Genomic DNA, 17,668 nt, shown 5'->3' on the forward strand with positions numbered 1-17,668 from the left:
GTTTCTGTATGCAGATGTATACTTCACCTGTATCATAAATTCTTCTGAGGCCAAAAGATGAGGCAAATAATAACATTTTGGATTACATACTTACACTAATTTAACTTCTCTTTCCCTTGAGAAAGAAAATGTAGTTTTTCCTTCATTTAATTTCCATGAAAGGAAGCAACACCCTATATTTAAATAATGTGTTCTTCTACAATTTAATGTTTCCAGAAATTCTTATTTGAAATTCAAGTCCTTTCAGTTACATGTTTACAGCAGAATTTTTGGAAATTCTGATGGTTCTAAAAGATGTTTAATGCTGGATCACTTTCCTTACCGTCCTTGAGGTGGGAGGGGCAGATGGACTTGTTAGTGACATGATTTCTTGAATGGCCAGCCTCAGCTTCAGTCTGTGCAGAGGATTACTAATCCCAATTTCACGCTGTATTTCTGTATCAGACAAGGCTGACATGATAGCACCGCTTTTCACATTTGCTCGGCAAGCAGCCACATACCAGGCTGGCATCCCAACCCACAGCTGAAACATAAAAAAGGAAGTAAGCAGGATCTGGAAAACATTCCCGGCTCCAAAGCCTTAAAATCTTCAGAAGTCTGTAAGTTGAGGGTTTTATCTTTTATTTATTTTGGAGGGACCACTTACCTCCAACCACACAACTACAGTAGGCCCATCCCACTGTGCAAAAGGCAAACCTTGTCTTCTGGCTTCCTCCAGCAACTCATGCCTACAATTGTAGAAAGAGTTATTAATAACTAAGAGAAACCAGTTATAACTAGATGTTATAATTTAAACGCTGCATTCAATTTACTATCTCATTTCCAATCGTTAGCTTTCTTCCTTTCTCAGCCTTGTATGATACACCCACTAAGGCAGCCACAGCACACGTGATATAAGATGAACTGGATAGGACATTTCAGAGTGGCAGAGATGCTGGACCTTGCCTTTCAGAAATTTGTGCCTGAAGCTGCTACTGACACTCTAACCAACACTGCCAACACAAACTGGAGAGGTCAGACTTATTTGTCAGTCAGATTCTCAATCGCTGCAATTTTCTGTTCAGCAAATGAGACTGAACCAAAGCAGTCATTTGTCAAGGTGCAGATCTGAAATCTATGAGTATATCAGATACCCATGCCATCGCAATGGTACTGTCCATCAGGCTGTCAAGGCTGAAAATGGGGACAGTAACCATTTAATTGGTGAATTTCAGTCTGCAATAGCGAGCCTGTCAGAATTTCAGGCACAGCTTCAGACAACCATTGTATTCAGAGACCCACGCTTTGGCAGTTATATTCTGAAAGGCAGTGTACTGAAACTCAGCTTTCATCTCCTATGATGACACAACTTCCTTTGTTATTCTGAAACAGAAAAGACTGAAGTTTAATATTGACAATTCAGCTTACAGAAACAATGGAAGCCCACAAGATCCCTATAAATAGCTGCCAAAAATGTTTGATAAACCGAGAGACAAAAACGAGTACTGCGGGTATAAGCATGCCATGTTGCCCAGATACATCTGTCTGAAAAAATGGATAAAGTCTGATAAAAGCATATTTAAGCTGCCTTCGAAAGCTAGTTGCATACGATTAAGTTGCCACTCACTCTCCTCAGAAGTTTAGAAAAAACAAATACACCTGATTGGGGAGTTTTTACTGGTTTATGCTTTTTATTCATGCCTGCGAGTATAGAATTAAGGTGAACAGCAATACTACAAATTCAAGATTCTATGTCATGTATTTATCCTTTTCTCACAATTTAGAATCATAGAATCATTTACGTTGGAAAAGACCTTTGAGATCAACAAGTCCAACCATTAATGTAGCACTACCAACTCCATCACTAAACCATGTCCCCAAGCACCACATCTAACATGCTTTTTCAATGCCCCCAGGGATGGTGACCGCACCACCTCCCCGGGCAGCCTGTCCCAGTGCCTGACCACCCTCCCAGTGAAGACATTTTCCCCAACATCCAATATAAACCTCCCCTGGCATAACTTGAGGCCATTTCCTCTTGTTCTAGCCTTTATCTGGGAGAAGAGATCAACCTCCCCTGCCAGGCAGCTGTAAAGAGCCATCAGGTCCTCCCTGAGCCCCCTCTTCTCCAGGCTGAGCACCTCCAGCTCCCCCCACCACCCCCCATCAGCCTTGTGCCCCAGCCCCCTGCCTGGTGCTGGACATGCTCCAGCCCCTCTACATCCCACTTGCAGTGAGGGGCTCAGAGCTGAACCCAGGATTCAAGGTGTGGCCTCCCTGCCTTCATAACTGTATTGTTGAACAGATCTAAGATGATAAAATATTTAAAAGTTACAGATATTAAAAAAACTATCACACAAGACATCTTGAGAAGGGGTTACTGACTGACTAGTAGCTTTCTTTGCTACTAGTGCGAAACAGATATGCAGTACTCAGCTCTTTGAGACACAGCAGCATACTCAGGATCCTCACGTTATATTGGTGAATAACTAGCTATAAAAAAAATAATCAACGAAGTAATAAATATACTAGCAACTGTTTTATCAACACATAGTACTTCTCCACCTGCATGTCAATAAATTCCTATCACTCTAGAAGAACCTCCCAATACTCTAACCTAAATAAAAGCGCTGCCCAGGAACAACAAAAGGGGAGGAAGGAAGGAACTGCCAGATTATTGGGTACAAATAATCACTCTAATGTACCCATTCCAGGGTATAACGATTAATGTGGAAACAGTGTTCAGCAGTTAGCAGCTCTGTAGTTAGATTTCACTGACAAAAATACTATTGTAAAAGCTAATTCATATTTGTACGGTTCAGAAAGATATATCTATCTCTAAATTATGAATAAGGGATCAGGTATTTTCCTGCTACTGTAGAACATATGACATTAATCTCACAAATCACTAGCCTGGAACACATTCAGTTTTGCTTCACTTTGTTGTTTAAAGATTAAAAAATAGGAAAAATAAATTAATGAGATATTATAAAGTAGTGCTTGGTAAGAACAGAATAAAATGCTTAATACTGTATTTGCCAGAAAGGAATGCAATGTTTTTTTCCAAGTAGTTTAACTTCAGAATTGGTGTCTTTGTCTCCATCTTTCTGTTTGGTGCTTGTGATAACACGACCATGCAGTGAGGGAGGCCCACCAGTGATGAAAGAGCACAGACATGCCCAAAGCAGCCTCAGGTTTCACTGGGATGACCCCACGAGCGTGCAATCACTGCCTCTCCCCAGCTTATAGAGCTGCTTGGGGTTTTGTATGGAGTTTTGAGAACTGCAGTGTAATTTCTGGTAGTTTTATAAGTCTCTCTGTGTAGTTCAGGTTAACCATCGTTTCAAGAAGAGTAGTACAGGGAATGTACCAAAAGCATAAGGATAGGTCATGATGCGAACTTGAAACTCATGGCGGTATTGCACGCAGAAAGCAATTGTATGGCTGGAAGGGTTACGTGATGGAGACAAACATGTAGACATAGAAACAAACAAACCAAAAAATGCTTATAAGATAACTTTATGCAGAAATTATTCAATGGATCCAAAGAGGAACACATTCATGAAGTGGAAAATTAATTGCGGAATTTGTTCACACGCAAGAAGAAATAGAAAACTTGCTTGTGTTGAAAATCATTAAGCTGAAAGTTCAAAACAGCACAGGCACAAAACATTTCATAGGAAGAATTCAACAGCAACTGCTGCTTCATCTGCAAATGATGCTTCAGTGGATTTTTCCTACAGCGGAGAACTTTGTTTTTCCAACAATTCCCTTCCAACTTCACCAAGATACTTGCTGCATTCCAGCAATACATGACCAGATTATGTAAAGGTCGCAACTGACACACCAGTTTCATTTCGCAGGCCATCAATTATGCCATTTAAGACGTGGGGGCAAAATCCAGCCTCATATCTTTGCAAGATAAAAAGAATATTGCAATAGTGTCAGCAATGTTAACAGATGGTATAAAGCTGGCACTGGGAAGTGCGAAAGAAAGTCAAAGGAGTAGCTGGCGACTGGAATAACTCTTAGGTGACAAAACCAAGGGATGGTCGTCTACAGACTTATTATTGGCCAAACGTCACTTGGAATGGGAGACCAAATGTGCTGCTCAAGAGGAGAACACTTGATAGACACATTCAAAAAGCTTCTAAGACCAGCTGTGGAGAACAAACAAATCATGGTCATGCGGGACAAGAAATTACGTCAAAACTCCAGGTGCTTGATGTAGTAGTACCCGAGGCCTTTTAAAGACCATTTGAAGTATTTGTATTTAGAATGGCTCTTGGCAGGCAAGCATACATAACTCCACAAGGAAAACAAAGCAGCCCAGAGCAAAGTCATTTCATCACTGGATTAAGACTGCATGGGAATGGATAAATCCAGAACTTGTAGCCAAAGTGGAATGCTATATTCCAGACTTCTTGGATGGAACTGAAGGTCTGTGCTCCCAGGTAAGAAGTGATAGGACAAGAGGAAATGGCCTCAAGTTGCACCAGGGGAGGTTTAGGTTGTGTATTAGGAACAATTGCTTCACCAAAGGGGTTATCAAGGATTGCAACAGGCTGCCCAGGGAAGTGTCTGAGTCGCGGTCTCTGGAGGTATTTAAAAGATGTGTGTATGCAGCACTCAGGGACATGGTTTAGTGTGGGCTTGGCAATGCTAGGTTACTGGCTGGGCTCTGTGATCTTAAAGGTCTTTTTCAACCTAAAAGATTCTATGATTCCATTAACTGGTATGGAAGAAGTTCGGAGCAGCAAAACCACTGTAGTGTGGTGGAGAAGAACGAGCAAAGTGTTATAACTGAAAGGCAACAGCAGCAAAACATGAGATGAAAACTTCAGGCAAAGCATCAGTGGAAAGTTAATAGCCTTGTTATATTTTGATTTCAGGTACGCAATTAACTTTGTGTGTATAACTATTTTTAAGGAGAGTTAAATTTAGGGTTGCCTTCCTTTTTGATTAATACAGTATTAAATTTGCTGTGGTGTACACACAAAAACACAAATATAGTTGTGGCAAAAACTGTCAATAGTACAGCTCACAAAGATGATGAACAACATGAACAAAACACTAACAGATTTAGTAAACAGAGCAACAGTTTTACAGAAATACATCTACCTTGGACATGAATTGCCACAAGTATTTACTATGGCTAAAGAACTTTCAAAAGCCAAATTACAAAACTAATTCCATCTAAGTAGGCTTTAATATTTCCATTATAAACACTCACACCATGCAAATTAAGACAAGACACTGAACTAGATTTCACACAACTAGATGACACTGGATTTATTTCAGCAACACATTTTCACAATAAATTCTTTCAAATCTAGTATCTCCTCTCAGAATTAGACTGAGTTAGAGCTTTTAATATATTGCTAAAAAATCCAAATGTGATTTATCATACTTTCACAACAATCCTAATAAAATAAAAATAAACTTACCCTGATTTTGCACTACCACATCAAATGGTAAACAAAAGGAAAATAAAACAATGAAGGAAAAATATAAAACTAGGATTAAACTGAACTCAAATGCATACAAAACCAGACAAATAAGGTATACTGTAATTCAATTCTGTAACTATAAATAGGTTTTGTTAGTGAAGACATTGAATTTTGCCCTCAGCCTGTTTGTGTGCATGCATGCAGAAATCAGAAACATAAGCAACCAAATAGGGATTAGAGACAGCTATAAATAGAAGCAGTTGTCATTGTTCCAAGCATTCAGGTAACTGGAATTCTTTTTGCTGAATACAAGATTTTATAAGTGAACAGTCAGCCTCAAGGATTTGTTTTAACACCATCCTCCTCCACTATCAAAATGAAAAGCAATTCAAGGCAGCTTTACCACTTTCTTTTTGATAATGAGCATCTCAAGAAGGCAGCAAGGCATCTGATACTTTGTGATAATATTGCTTCCTATGTTCAGAATACCTGTCAGGATTCCGAAACAGCTGGATTAAAGTACCTTGCTGGGATTTTTAAAATGGCAGATTTGCTTCTCATGTAAATTCAAAAGAGTCCTGCTACTGCTCTCAGCAGTAAGAGTAATGAACCTAAACATTATAATACCTATTTTCATCAACAGTCTTGTTCCATACCCACTTTCACTAAAATATCCGAGTCATAGGTACTTTCCTGTGAATAAGCACATACCCATGTTTAATAGCTAGGCAAGCCGACTTCAAACTAAAAGTTTTCATTTGTTTAATATAGACACTTGCCTTTTAAGCAACCAACAGGAATACTTTAAGTAATACCAGTAAATTTGACAAGCAGAATGTTTACCAAAAAGAGTCATGATTTATCTGCAGCTGCATTCTTTTGCATTTATTAAAGCAAGACAGTATAGATTGTTTTACTCTAAAATGAAATTTGTTGCTGGTATTCAGAAAGATCTATATTGTTCAAAGAACAGGCCTACCACTATTTAGATATGGCCAGACTAAAACTATTTATTCAACCAAGATGTGGTATGGCTTTAAAGCTCTGGAGAAAAGGGAAAATACCAGATCATAATAATGTATGATTGCCTTCAGTCTAACAGTCTGAAGAAAAACAGCTGAGCATTCTGTTATACAAACAAAACCACATTCCATTCTGACTTTTCAAACTAACACACTGCTGGTTTTCATTAGCAGTCACCAGGCATTTATTCTTATTTGTTAATAGAACTTAGGTACTGCAAGAAATCTCTTGCAAAGAGATAATTTGCACACTTTCAACATTCGCTATTCTGTCTTCAGAAGGCAAGTAAAAAAGCAAGACTTTTCTGATCTTGGTCAGCTTTTTTGACACAGTAGACAGCTGAACAGAACAGAAGCAACAAAAGTTTAAGGTATATGGCTCAAACTTCGGGTGGAAAAATGCAAAGAATGTCTGGTCTTACACAGATTTGAGTGTGTCCTGTATTACCGTATAAGCATTAAGTCAAGATTTCTACTAGTAGCAATATCTATTTTTCACCTATTATTATAGTCTTTGCTTCATCTCTTAAGTCTGGGAACAACAAAGCATGTGATAGATATTCAGAAGCTGAACAGTAAACTACAGATTTTCTTGGACACACTGAAAAAATTCTCATGACTAGGAAAAGGTAGCTACATATCTAAAAGGCCACAAAAAAAGGAAATAGTCACAATTTATAAAAAAAAGAGAAAATCAGAGTAGTATGGTGCAATGAAAAAAAAAAAAGGTTTCAGCTGCTGAAACGTATGAGAGCAAATGTCAAGACAACTTCAAACAGAAGCGAAAAAATTAGTGACCGCAGCAGCAATTAGCAGCTGCAACACAAAAGGAGTCCCCAGCTAGAAAGGAACCAGCAAATGCATACAAAAGGATGCCTGCACAGAACATCTCTTGCTTTCACTCTGTCCACTCTTTTACACTCTGGAGCAAGTAGCAACCAAAAGCAACTTTGGGGAAATCTTCCAAATGGATTAAACCCAAAGCAGGTATCAAATATAACACATTTGGGGGAAGGTTTGATAAGACTCCACTTTTATCTTCAAGTTTGTTTATTACAGCATTTCAACAATAAGTTTTCAGCACTGAAATTCTTTTCAAACTTACCACAACCTACGCTACTGTTGATGTTCTGGAAAAAACAATTAAAAAAAAATATTCTACAGAGGCTTATTAGCCATAGCACATACAAGGCAAAAACACCTGAAAACAAAACAAAAAGAGAAAACAAAACATTTTTAAACACAGCCATTCCTTAACAGATTAAAAATATTTGATAACTTACTTTTTCTGCATTTTCCTGTTTTTTTCTGCCTGACCTCCAAGCTTGCTGAGACCTAATGCATCCTGAGAGGAACTATCTGCTTCTGCCATGCCAACTACAAAAGAAAAATACAGAAAACACAACAAACAAAAAAAACAGTCTTATCTTGTCTTGTTTGGCCAGCTGTAACTCAAAAATCACTACTGCTTTTCCCAAACAAATTGTAATATTACCAATCAGAAATGTACAAAGCCAAACCTCCAAGCAGATCTATCACTCCATTTCCTAGTTGAATACATATCCATCAAAATGGTGTACAAAAATAGGAAAATCAGATTGGTATGGACTAAAATATATGCTGCCTAAATAAAGCCAGCTGGAATCACACTGAGAATCTCATTTCAGCCACCTGTAATATGAATTCTCAGTGTTCCCATACCACTTATGGTTGGTGTCAACTTCAAGGATGCTGCTTTATGCAAAGAATTACACAAAAGACAAAGGTCACTGTAGCATTTGCTAAGCCAGCTGGGTTCATTTCAAGGGAGGTTCCTTTGGGTACAAAGTGAAGACATGACTGTTGATGTCAATACTAACAAAAGCCTCTTTCACTTCCAAAGAACAGTTGAAATTTTTGCTTCACAAAACAAGCCATAACAGTTCAATAAGGTTCAACAACCTGGCTGTGGAAGACTAAAAGATAACAATATACCCAACTAGCTGATCCTGAATCCTACACTAATAAAAGGAACTACTGGAAGATTCAGTGTCACTAGTTCCAAAATTACTGTGTACATCAGCACCAAAATAATCCAGTCAAATATGCACATACTGATACATACATCATTAATATTCAGTATTCTGTACCCTGCTCTCTCACTGTGCAAAAAGAAACCCAAGATAAAAAACAAACCAACCTTGCCCTAATGTTTCTTTGCCTGTTTGTCCAGGTCGTCCCTTTTCTTTCTTGCCAAACAAGCGGCCAATAGAGGATTTGATGCCCTTCTTTTTGGGGGCTTTATGAAGGGAATCTTGGCTACTGTTACTGCTACTAGGATTACTTGTTTGACCATCTTGCGAGCCTGTTGAACTTTACAAGAAAAGGAGTCAAAGGAGTGCATGTACAACACATTCACTAGCATAACAAAGTGAGAAACAAGTTCAGGTTTCTGTGCAAGTTAATGAAAGCTCAGTAACTCTATAATGACATCTAATTTCAGCTTTTAATGAGTCATGAAAAGAAATGTATCTACTAAAACACATGTCATTAAATAAACAGTGGAAACAACTAAATCATGCAAGAAAGGAAGTGATAATATTTATACACTATAGCATGGAACTACAAAGCAATTCTTAATTTTTTAAGAAAGGAAAGTGTTTAAAGTACAATTCAGAGAGGCCAAAGTTGACAACACAAGTTCCTGAACAAATTAAGGCAGATAACAAAACCTTGAAATACTTGAGTGGAATCCATCCAGATACTTAGGCACTTTGAAAAGAACTTTTTTCAATTAAAATGATGGCAGTTTGCAACTTACTTCGAAATGCAGACCTAGATTCCAACCTATGAAAGAAGACTGGAATTGTACATCTTTAATTTCCTAAACATGAAGTAAACAAGGTAGGCCTTGAGTACCAGAAGAATTCTTCACGTCAAGCTATCCCTGCTCATTAACAAAATATGCATTATTTTTTTATGTAATAATCACCTATTTATGTGTTCATACTCTTTACTTTTGCGAAACACTTCAATACCTAGATTAAAATCCTCCAGACTGAACAGCTTTGCAGTTTCAGGATTTTATTCTGATGAGCTGAAATACTAAGTTAAGGTAGGTCTGACCTATTCACAGCTACTTACTTTCTAATGTCCCTGATATCTTCATGGCTCACTGTATGCAAAGCTCCTTTTTGGACTCTGTCCAAACGCAAAGATCGAGGTGAAGAAGGTGGTGACGTCTCACATTTTATTGTGGTTTTGTCATCTCGTACCTCTTCTCTAGAAGCTGGAGACTAACAGAATATGAATGAAAACTTGAGGGGTTAGCTGGAAATGCCAAAGCATGAATGCAATATCAACGCTACTAAATACTGAAAAGAAAAATCAATTATTTCAGTGTTAAAGGATTACTCTTGCCCTTACCATCTGCAGTTGCCTATTTTCTGTTTGACCTCCGAGTTTTCTGTTACCTTTAGTGACAAACTATTAAATTTCAGTCTTAGCTAGTAAAATGTGCAAGCAGCACTCATCTTTCATTCATTCATTCACAGAGCAAAGAACTACAGTAATGTCTTCAGCACCATAAAACTAATATACCTAATTTAAGTTTAAGCAAGCACAAAGACAGAAAACCAAAGAGTCCTGTGAAAAGAAGGCATCTTGATTCTCACTGTTATGTGTTTAGATAATCATTAGCGAGATTACCCATTCTATGAAGTCAGTTTCTACATACCTGTGGGTATGGCCTACCTCAAAGTTTGAGTAACAGAAAATGACTAATTTTTGTGTGCACTAACAGACCTTTGAAATTCAGTATTGTTTCACAAAGATTGCAGAATAGCGGTTACAAACAGAAAGTGACACAACAGTCCCCCCATGCCAGCAAAAAAACCAACCCACACTTATGTTAAAATTATAAGCTATTTTATATTTAATATCAAAGAGCATATAATCTTGCTTTGTTACAGAGTTACCCTGCAAATGCTTTCTTTTATGTTCCTGTAATCCATTAATGAGTTTGGGGACAGGGAAGGAGATGAAAGGCCATGCCAGTAAACAAACTAAAGATTTTTACCTTTCTACGGTGTTTCCTTAAATCACTAGGCTGACAGATGCATGAAAAGAAAAGAAATTTGGAAAAGCTGTATTTATTTTAAACTATACCACAGACTGAAACAACTAGCACAGACAAAACATATTAGGGAGAATATAAATAACAATTCTAGCAATGGCACAGAGAAAGATACGGAGTATGAGGCACTCTTCAAATCACAGATTACTTAAATGTATCCCTGAAGAGGGGAAAAGTAAAAAAAAATAAATAATAATATCAAGACTGGTTGGTTATCTACAAAAGTATTGTCGATATTTGAATGTATTGGTACCATAGGCAAATTAGCAAACAAAACGTGTATTATCTTCAGCAAGAAAATCGGTAAAGTACATGGGGGTATAAGGTGTTGCTTTTAAAAAGGTGAGATTTCCAGTCAAGGACTTGCCTTGAACTATATAACCTACATGGTCACCATAGCAGGCTTAATACGTTGTCTGCACTAGTCCCTTCCCACACCTCGGTGATTTCTGCAGTTGTTTCCTACATAGCATAAAAAGCAGCCATGCTTTAATAACTGTGAAAGACTGAGTGAGTACCAACAATAGCTGATTTCTACACGGTAACAGTATTGCGTTCTTTTTACTAAGTTTAAAGTACTGAAATGTTTGAACAGGAGTCTACCACCAGGTTTTATTTTATCCTCTATCCACTCCAAAAGCCTTATCTCACTTCCTTGGTACTTCTCATCATCTCACTTCCTTGGTACTTCTCATCTCTGCCAGCACAAAAAGCAAGGCAGCAACCTTGAGTTACATAAATAAGTTATCAAATTATTCAGACCAATGCTGAGAAATTTTTAATTTAGATTTTTTTTTAATAGTTATCATTGCATTTGCAACAAATTGGTTCAAAAGGCTGTAACCAAAAATTAAGTCAGTCCCCTTTGACAATGGGGAGGAGATGGGAGAGGAATTTTGTGTTGTTTCCCTCCCACAAATGACAACCTTTAGTATTTTTTTATTTAGAATACATGCAAGCTATGCAGCATTATTATGTAAAGTTTTGTTCAATCTGACCATAGAGTACTATGTTAATAAATCATAAGTTCACAGAACCATGGAAGTTTGGGTTGGAAGGGACCTTTAAAGATCATCTAGTCCCTCCTCAAGTTCTTAGACAAAGAGCACCAGGCTCGTTTTACCCTTGCTGGATCTTTCATCTATTAAATCTGATAACCCATAAAAATAAGTACGTTTACCATATGGAATGAAATATGTCCACAAGAACTTTTCAAGACAGGTGTAGGTTGCACAATTTATCATGCTGATGCTTTTTAATTAATCATAATCGTAAGGGCTTTTCAGTTAACTGAACTGCCTAATACCCCTACTGCAGTTCACATTAAGCTAATCTGCCTTCATGATCATAAACCAATGCAACTTTCTATTAAAAAAAATTAACTACAAGAACTCATTCAGTCTAACAATTCATAATAGCCTTTCTCAAAGTTTCTAGAAAGCTCTTGTTCTTTAATTTTAGAAGTATAGCTTCTTGTTTTCAAACTTTCACAAAAGCTTTCACAAATCAGTTGCCAGGTACAAAAATATCAGACAAATGCAACTGCAAACAACAGATCAAGTGCCTTTGATTCACAGTTCTTACAATCTAAAGTGAGCTTACAGGGGTTTTGTTCAATTACATTAGATTTTAATATTGCACATGTTTTTCTGATCTAGTTTTCATGAAAATAGCTACTAAAAATTGTATAAGGCTTTAAGAGAAGTACTTAGCTTAACTACTTATTACTGTGAAATATTAGAATATAAAGCACTCCACATTTTGAAACTTCTGTAAAAGAGGTGGCCTTGGCCCTGAATATATGGCTAGAGCTAGTATAATTAAAAAAAAAAAAAAATCAAGAAAAGTAATTCCTTTTTATTAAAGAAAAAAAAAAGACAGAATTTTTGTTAAATGTACACATTCATTATAAAAAGCCAAAGGAAGTTAGCCGAAATCCTTGCTCTTAAACACTCCTGTAAGAGAACTAAATGAGCCAAGTCTGTCATTTACAGTTCACTTGCTCTTACAGTGATGGATAGCATTCCTTGCCTACTGATTGGGATAGTATAGGCATGATACAAGTACAGTAATCCAAGACAACAAGGTCTAGTAAGTATAGCATTGCACATACAACTAGTAAGTGCAGTTCCCAAATGCATATGCAAATCTGGAGACAAGGTAATGTACACAGAACTGAATTAGAGAAGGAGCTTTTCCTGGAGAGTGCTTGCAAACAAATACTTGTATCCAAGATGCTCCTTAGTAAAAGGTTTAAGAAATTGTTAGGCTTGTTTAACATATATGTAAAAACACGAAAGTGGAAAACTTGCATCTTGTTTTTATAGGTAGGTTTACATGCATAAAGCAGCTCCTAAACTGATTAATTTTTCTAAGCAGTCATAGGACTGTCAAGAGAATGGATCCATCTTCCTCTACTCGCTGAGCTGCTAAGCCCAAGCTACTATTTCATCACCTACTAGATCTAACAGATACCTCTTTTACCTACCTGTCTTAATAGGCTAAAACAAGACACTAGCACTCACTAATATTAAAACAGTTGTGATACTTTTACAATCTTAAAGTTTAAAGCAATAGATGTAAATCACTTTTTAGTTGAATATTTAGCAGAACAGTGGACTGCTAAAAATAAAGTTTAAAGCAGAGGGAGAAAGTGATTGCTGTACCAGGGGTTGAAAAGAAAACATTATTTCTTCTAGGAAGAGGAGTTGGAAGCAAGACCATAACAACAGAAGGAATACTTAGGCATGAGATGTTGACCAAATAATAGACTTGAGTTCTGAAAGTTTTTCCTAATGATTATGACTGTATCTTACACTTTTTATAGAAGTTGAAAGGAAGCAGTAGAAAAACCTAGAGAAAGGAAAAATACAGCTGAGTAAGAAGGAGAGGAAGGGAAAAATCAGACAACCCATTTCCTAGAGAAAAAGAACACTCTTCTGAAAAACTGAAGTTAACGGTTACTTACCAGTGTCATAATACCTAGTCTGTCCACTTCTCGTGCTGGACTATGTGGAATCCGCCTTGGGGTGGAGCGGCCACTGCCAGGTGGGGAAGAACCAGCAAGTGAACCACTTGCATAGGGAGTGGGAATAGAGCTCATGGACCGGAATCGGCCATGGGCATCCAAACTTCCACTACCCACTCTGCTTTCAATCTCCTCTGCACGCTGCTCTGTGTTTTCCTTCTCTTCTTGGATAAGTCTAAAAGAAAAAAAGTTTCAATGGAACATGACATTCAAACAAGTACCATATAAGGAGAATGGCTGACACTTTCATTAGAAAGAAGCAGTACTTATCAGACAAAACAGCACACTGGAAAAATCTAATCCAATCTGAAAAATAGCGGTCAACACTACTGCTGTTACCACCACACAAGGGTTTCTGTTAAACTAGTAATACACAGTCCGTTCCGTAACGGGACTAAAGACAAAGAACCTGAAAAGAGTACTTGGGCATAATCAAACCAGTTACTTCTGTCAATGCCCCTGCAAGGAAACTGAATGGGCAACCACCATTTTCCCAAGTAACCACAGAAAAAGGATTTCTAGTTTCACAGAAACTCATTTTTATCAAAACCTTAACAGCAGATAGACCATACCTAATCTCTTTGTTGATTGCATCCAACTGTTCTTGAAGCATCATGGCCAAAGTCTGAGCATCAGCCTGACCACTTGGTGACAGCAGATCAACTGAACTGAATATAGTTTCCCTATCATCCTCAACATCAGACACATCCACATCACTTTCAAATGCTTGTGCCACATTTGCCAATACACTTGCTTGCTGGGCTCGCTCCCAGTCCTGCTCGTTCAGAGTTTGAACCTAGAAGAATTAATAGAAAAAAAAAAATAATCCAAACTCAAATGGGGAAAATATGACTTTTCTACTGCTTTTCAAGATGTTTACAATAATTTTTAAAAAGCCCACTTACATGCTGAATGCATCCACCAAGACAGCAATGTTTTGAGAAAGGTAAAAAAAAAAAAGCTATGATGTAGAAAACTTCGCATCTTACAGTTAATTTAATTAAATTTTAAAATGGACAGCTCCATTGAATAAATGGAATCATCACCTATCTTGGCTATATACACTATAAATTACAGTACAATTTTGCTATCAAATCCAGTAAGACTTTCAGAATCAGCTTTGTGTGATGAGAACTTAGGTGTCCTGATTGGGACTGAGACTTGCTTGCAGAACAGCAACGTTAAATTAGTGTATAAACCCAACAGTAGGACTGTTTCAAATTATATTTTACAGGCTTATCATACTTAAACCAAATTGGAGTTCAAAATCATAATTTTGCAATTATTTGTTAACAATTAAAAATACTAGTAGCTGTGCATTAATTAGTAAAATTCTATAAACTCCTTGCAATAGGTTAGCCTCATTAATAATCTATTTTGTGGCCAAAGTTTTATTTTTATTTTAATTTCAGAGTTCTATTACCTTTGAAGGTTCATCTCTGAGAGCTGCCAAACGTCCTTTCTGGGGACGCCTTAACACTGATGAGGTGCCATAGGAGTCTGTGTGACTGTCAGCCACAGATGAAGATGTCATGGGGTATCTGAAATCTGGTCGGCTAGAACACAAAGAAACATTTTTTCCTTATGAAGGTAGGGGGTTGGAGGAAACAAACCAAAACAGCCACCCAAACGATTCCTCTTGTCCCACTAGCGCTGATTTTTTCTTTAAGCAATATAAAAACTGCTTTATATGCTCTAAAAACTGATACATTTTATAGCTATGACTGAAGTATTTTCAGTTATGATAGAAAAAAAATCACATTTAGCAAATTTAAAGAAATTAGAAAAAACTGAACTAAAATTAAGTACTGGTACCTATGATGAAGTGATGTTGCTCTGAGTCTCACTTGGTCATTTTCAGCCCTTAATGCTTCAACATTTAATACAAGCTGATCCTGCAAAAATAAATAGATAAAATACATAATACACTTTAAAATAATCAGTGTCAAATACCGACTAATAAACTAACATTTAGTCTTTTGATCTCATTTCTGTGAAACTCAGAAATAGCAGATTGTAAAAAGTACCCTTCAATGACATAAAATCTCAAAATTTATTGCTATACACATTACAGCACCATCATGAAGGAGCATCTAAGAACACTATGGCCTCCCTACACTGTAACTCTAGGTGGTAATGACAATATATATTTTTAAAACAGTTACTAAATAAAACTCACATATTATTAAATTCACTATAATGTAGTGATAATATTTAATAAGAAACAAGATCTTTCAAGCAACTGTGCACAAAAGGTTCTAAAAACACTCTCTTTTAACTTGGACATTTTTACATGCTCTAAAACTCAGAATTTCACAACAGAGAAATCCAATGAATGAGAAAACGAAAGGCTAATAAAAAGTGGCTGATGATGAACATCTGTGCCTTGTGTGAAAACTGCTGGCCTACATGTACAAAAATCCAAAGCACATTCTGCAAAATATTCTGAACGCGTTCTTCATTTTATTACAGAATCACAGCCTCTACAGTTTGGCCTAGCTACTTACTAGAATGATTTGGGGACATGCAGTACAACACCTATGATTTAATAAGCAATACCAAGTATGATTTCAGAACAGATAGTGTGATGACAAAATCAAGCGTCACTGCTTAAGGATGCAAAGAATTGAAAGGCCCCACCACTATTATTCAAGAGGGGAATTTGTCAGTTCCAGCACAAGCTAAACACCAGACCACTGCTATTGCGACGGAGCGGCTAAATGTAACAAATATTTCTCTCCTTATAACCCAGTCTTAAAACAAAAAAAAAAAAAAAAAAAAAAAAAAAAAAAATGTATCAGCTGAACACGTTTTTCATGATACCCAATGATACATGAAAAAACTTAGGGGAAAATACCCAACATTAAAAGCAGTTCTCTTTTCTTTTTACTGTTCAAAGTCATACATACAACAGTATAAAAATTCTATGCCATCTTCAAACTTTGGCAAACTGTTAGTATATCCAGCCACTTTATGTATTTAGAAATGTGTTAAGTCTTTGACTAAAAAGCTATGTATTACCTATAAAATCATCATAAAAATGAGGCAACACAATACCATAAAATAAGCAATAACAGCTCCCTACTTTTAAACACTCCAGGTAATGTTAAGTGTTACGGGGAAATTCAAATCCCCCGTAAACAGGGGGATACTAAAAATAGGTAGCAATGCAGCAATTATTTTCCAATATAGTATTTCAGAAATGTGTATTATACCTTTTCATGCTGAAGTTCATCTATTTGTTTTTTTGCATTTTCTATTTCTCGAAGAAGCGAGTTCTAAAATAAAATACATCACAAATTATGTTACTTATAAAAGCTTTCAACTCTTAAACCATAACCAAGATGAGTATCCAAAGATGCAGCTTAAGTTACAGATACTTTATTGCTCACATCATTTCACTTTGATTGTAGTTGAGGGTTTATCCTTTCAGGTGTACAGCCCTCTAAATAATAGATTTAATAATAGCACAAGTGCCATAAAAATTTAATATCAATACCAGCCTTTTAAAGCTCTGTTTGAGAAAACTAGTTTAGAAAATAAAAAAAAGGAATAATTAGACAGCTGAAATAATTCGAAGTAATTCATGGAGTGGTTACTAAAGCATTCCTGGCTGTTACCATTAGGTTTTTGTTTTATTTTCACTTGCCTGACCTACAACATTATTACACAGGAATTCCTTGGAAGTACTCTACCCCCAGAACTACAACACTCACCGACTTAAGAGCCTTCGTTAACAACAGAACTGTTGTCTTTATAGTTATACCACGACTTCTAAGCAACTCCAGTAAACGTAAATGTTACTGACTACTACAAACTCTACTCAAAGCAGTTCCCAAATTCTGACTCAGAATCACCTCAAAATTAACAAACATTTGAGAGCTACAACAATCAAAACCAATTTCAACTGTTGCATTTGACTGTAGTATGTGATACCGAGAAAAAAAAAAAAAAAAAAGAAAAAAAAAAAAAAAAAAGAGATTCTCCCTTTAATAGGAAACTTATAACTGGGTCACTTTCTTTTCCTTTTCCACCATTGCCAGAAAGTTTTGCTAAGCACATTTCCTTGAGGTAA

General features: G+C 36.7%; 1 protein-coding gene across 5 annotated transcripts in view; it reads right to left on the reverse strand.

The window, feature by feature from the left end:
• Positions 1 to 17,668, reverse strand: part of PPFIA1 (PTPRF interacting protein alpha 1) — a 76,562-nt gene that overhangs the window by 12,296 nt on the left and 46,598 nt on the right. For 4 of the 5 annotated variants that reach the window (XM_080404893.1, XM_080404896.1, XM_080404895.1 and 1 more), the window contains 10 exons: positions 16,809 to 16,871; positions 15,409 to 15,488; positions 15,017 to 15,149; positions 14,166 to 14,389; positions 13,534 to 13,768; positions 9,575 to 9,726; positions 8,631 to 8,803; positions 7,735 to 7,828; positions 647 to 728; positions 323 to 523 (listed from right to left, as the gene is read on the reverse strand). In XM_080404893.1, the coding sequence (XP_080261019.1) occupies positions 323 to 523; positions 647 to 728; positions 7,735 to 7,828; positions 8,631 to 8,803; positions 9,575 to 9,726; positions 13,534 to 13,768; positions 14,166 to 14,389; positions 15,017 to 15,149; positions 15,409 to 15,488; positions 16,809 to 16,871 (1,437 nt within the window). Of the gene's footprint in view, positions 1 to 322; positions 524 to 646; positions 729 to 7,734; positions 7,829 to 8,630; positions 8,804 to 9,574; positions 9,727 to 10,508; positions 10,539 to 13,533; positions 13,769 to 14,165; positions 14,390 to 15,016; positions 15,150 to 15,408; positions 15,489 to 16,808; positions 16,872 to 17,668 lie in introns of all 5 variants that reach the window. The other variant, XM_080404897.1, reaches the window with a different exon arrangement.

This window comes from Falco punctatus (assembly GCF_963210335.1).
Source record: "Falco punctatus genome assembly, chromosome: 10".
In the NCBI taxonomy this organism is placed as follows: domain Eukaryota; kingdom Metazoa; phylum Chordata; class Aves; order Falconiformes; family Falconidae; genus Falco; species Falco punctatus.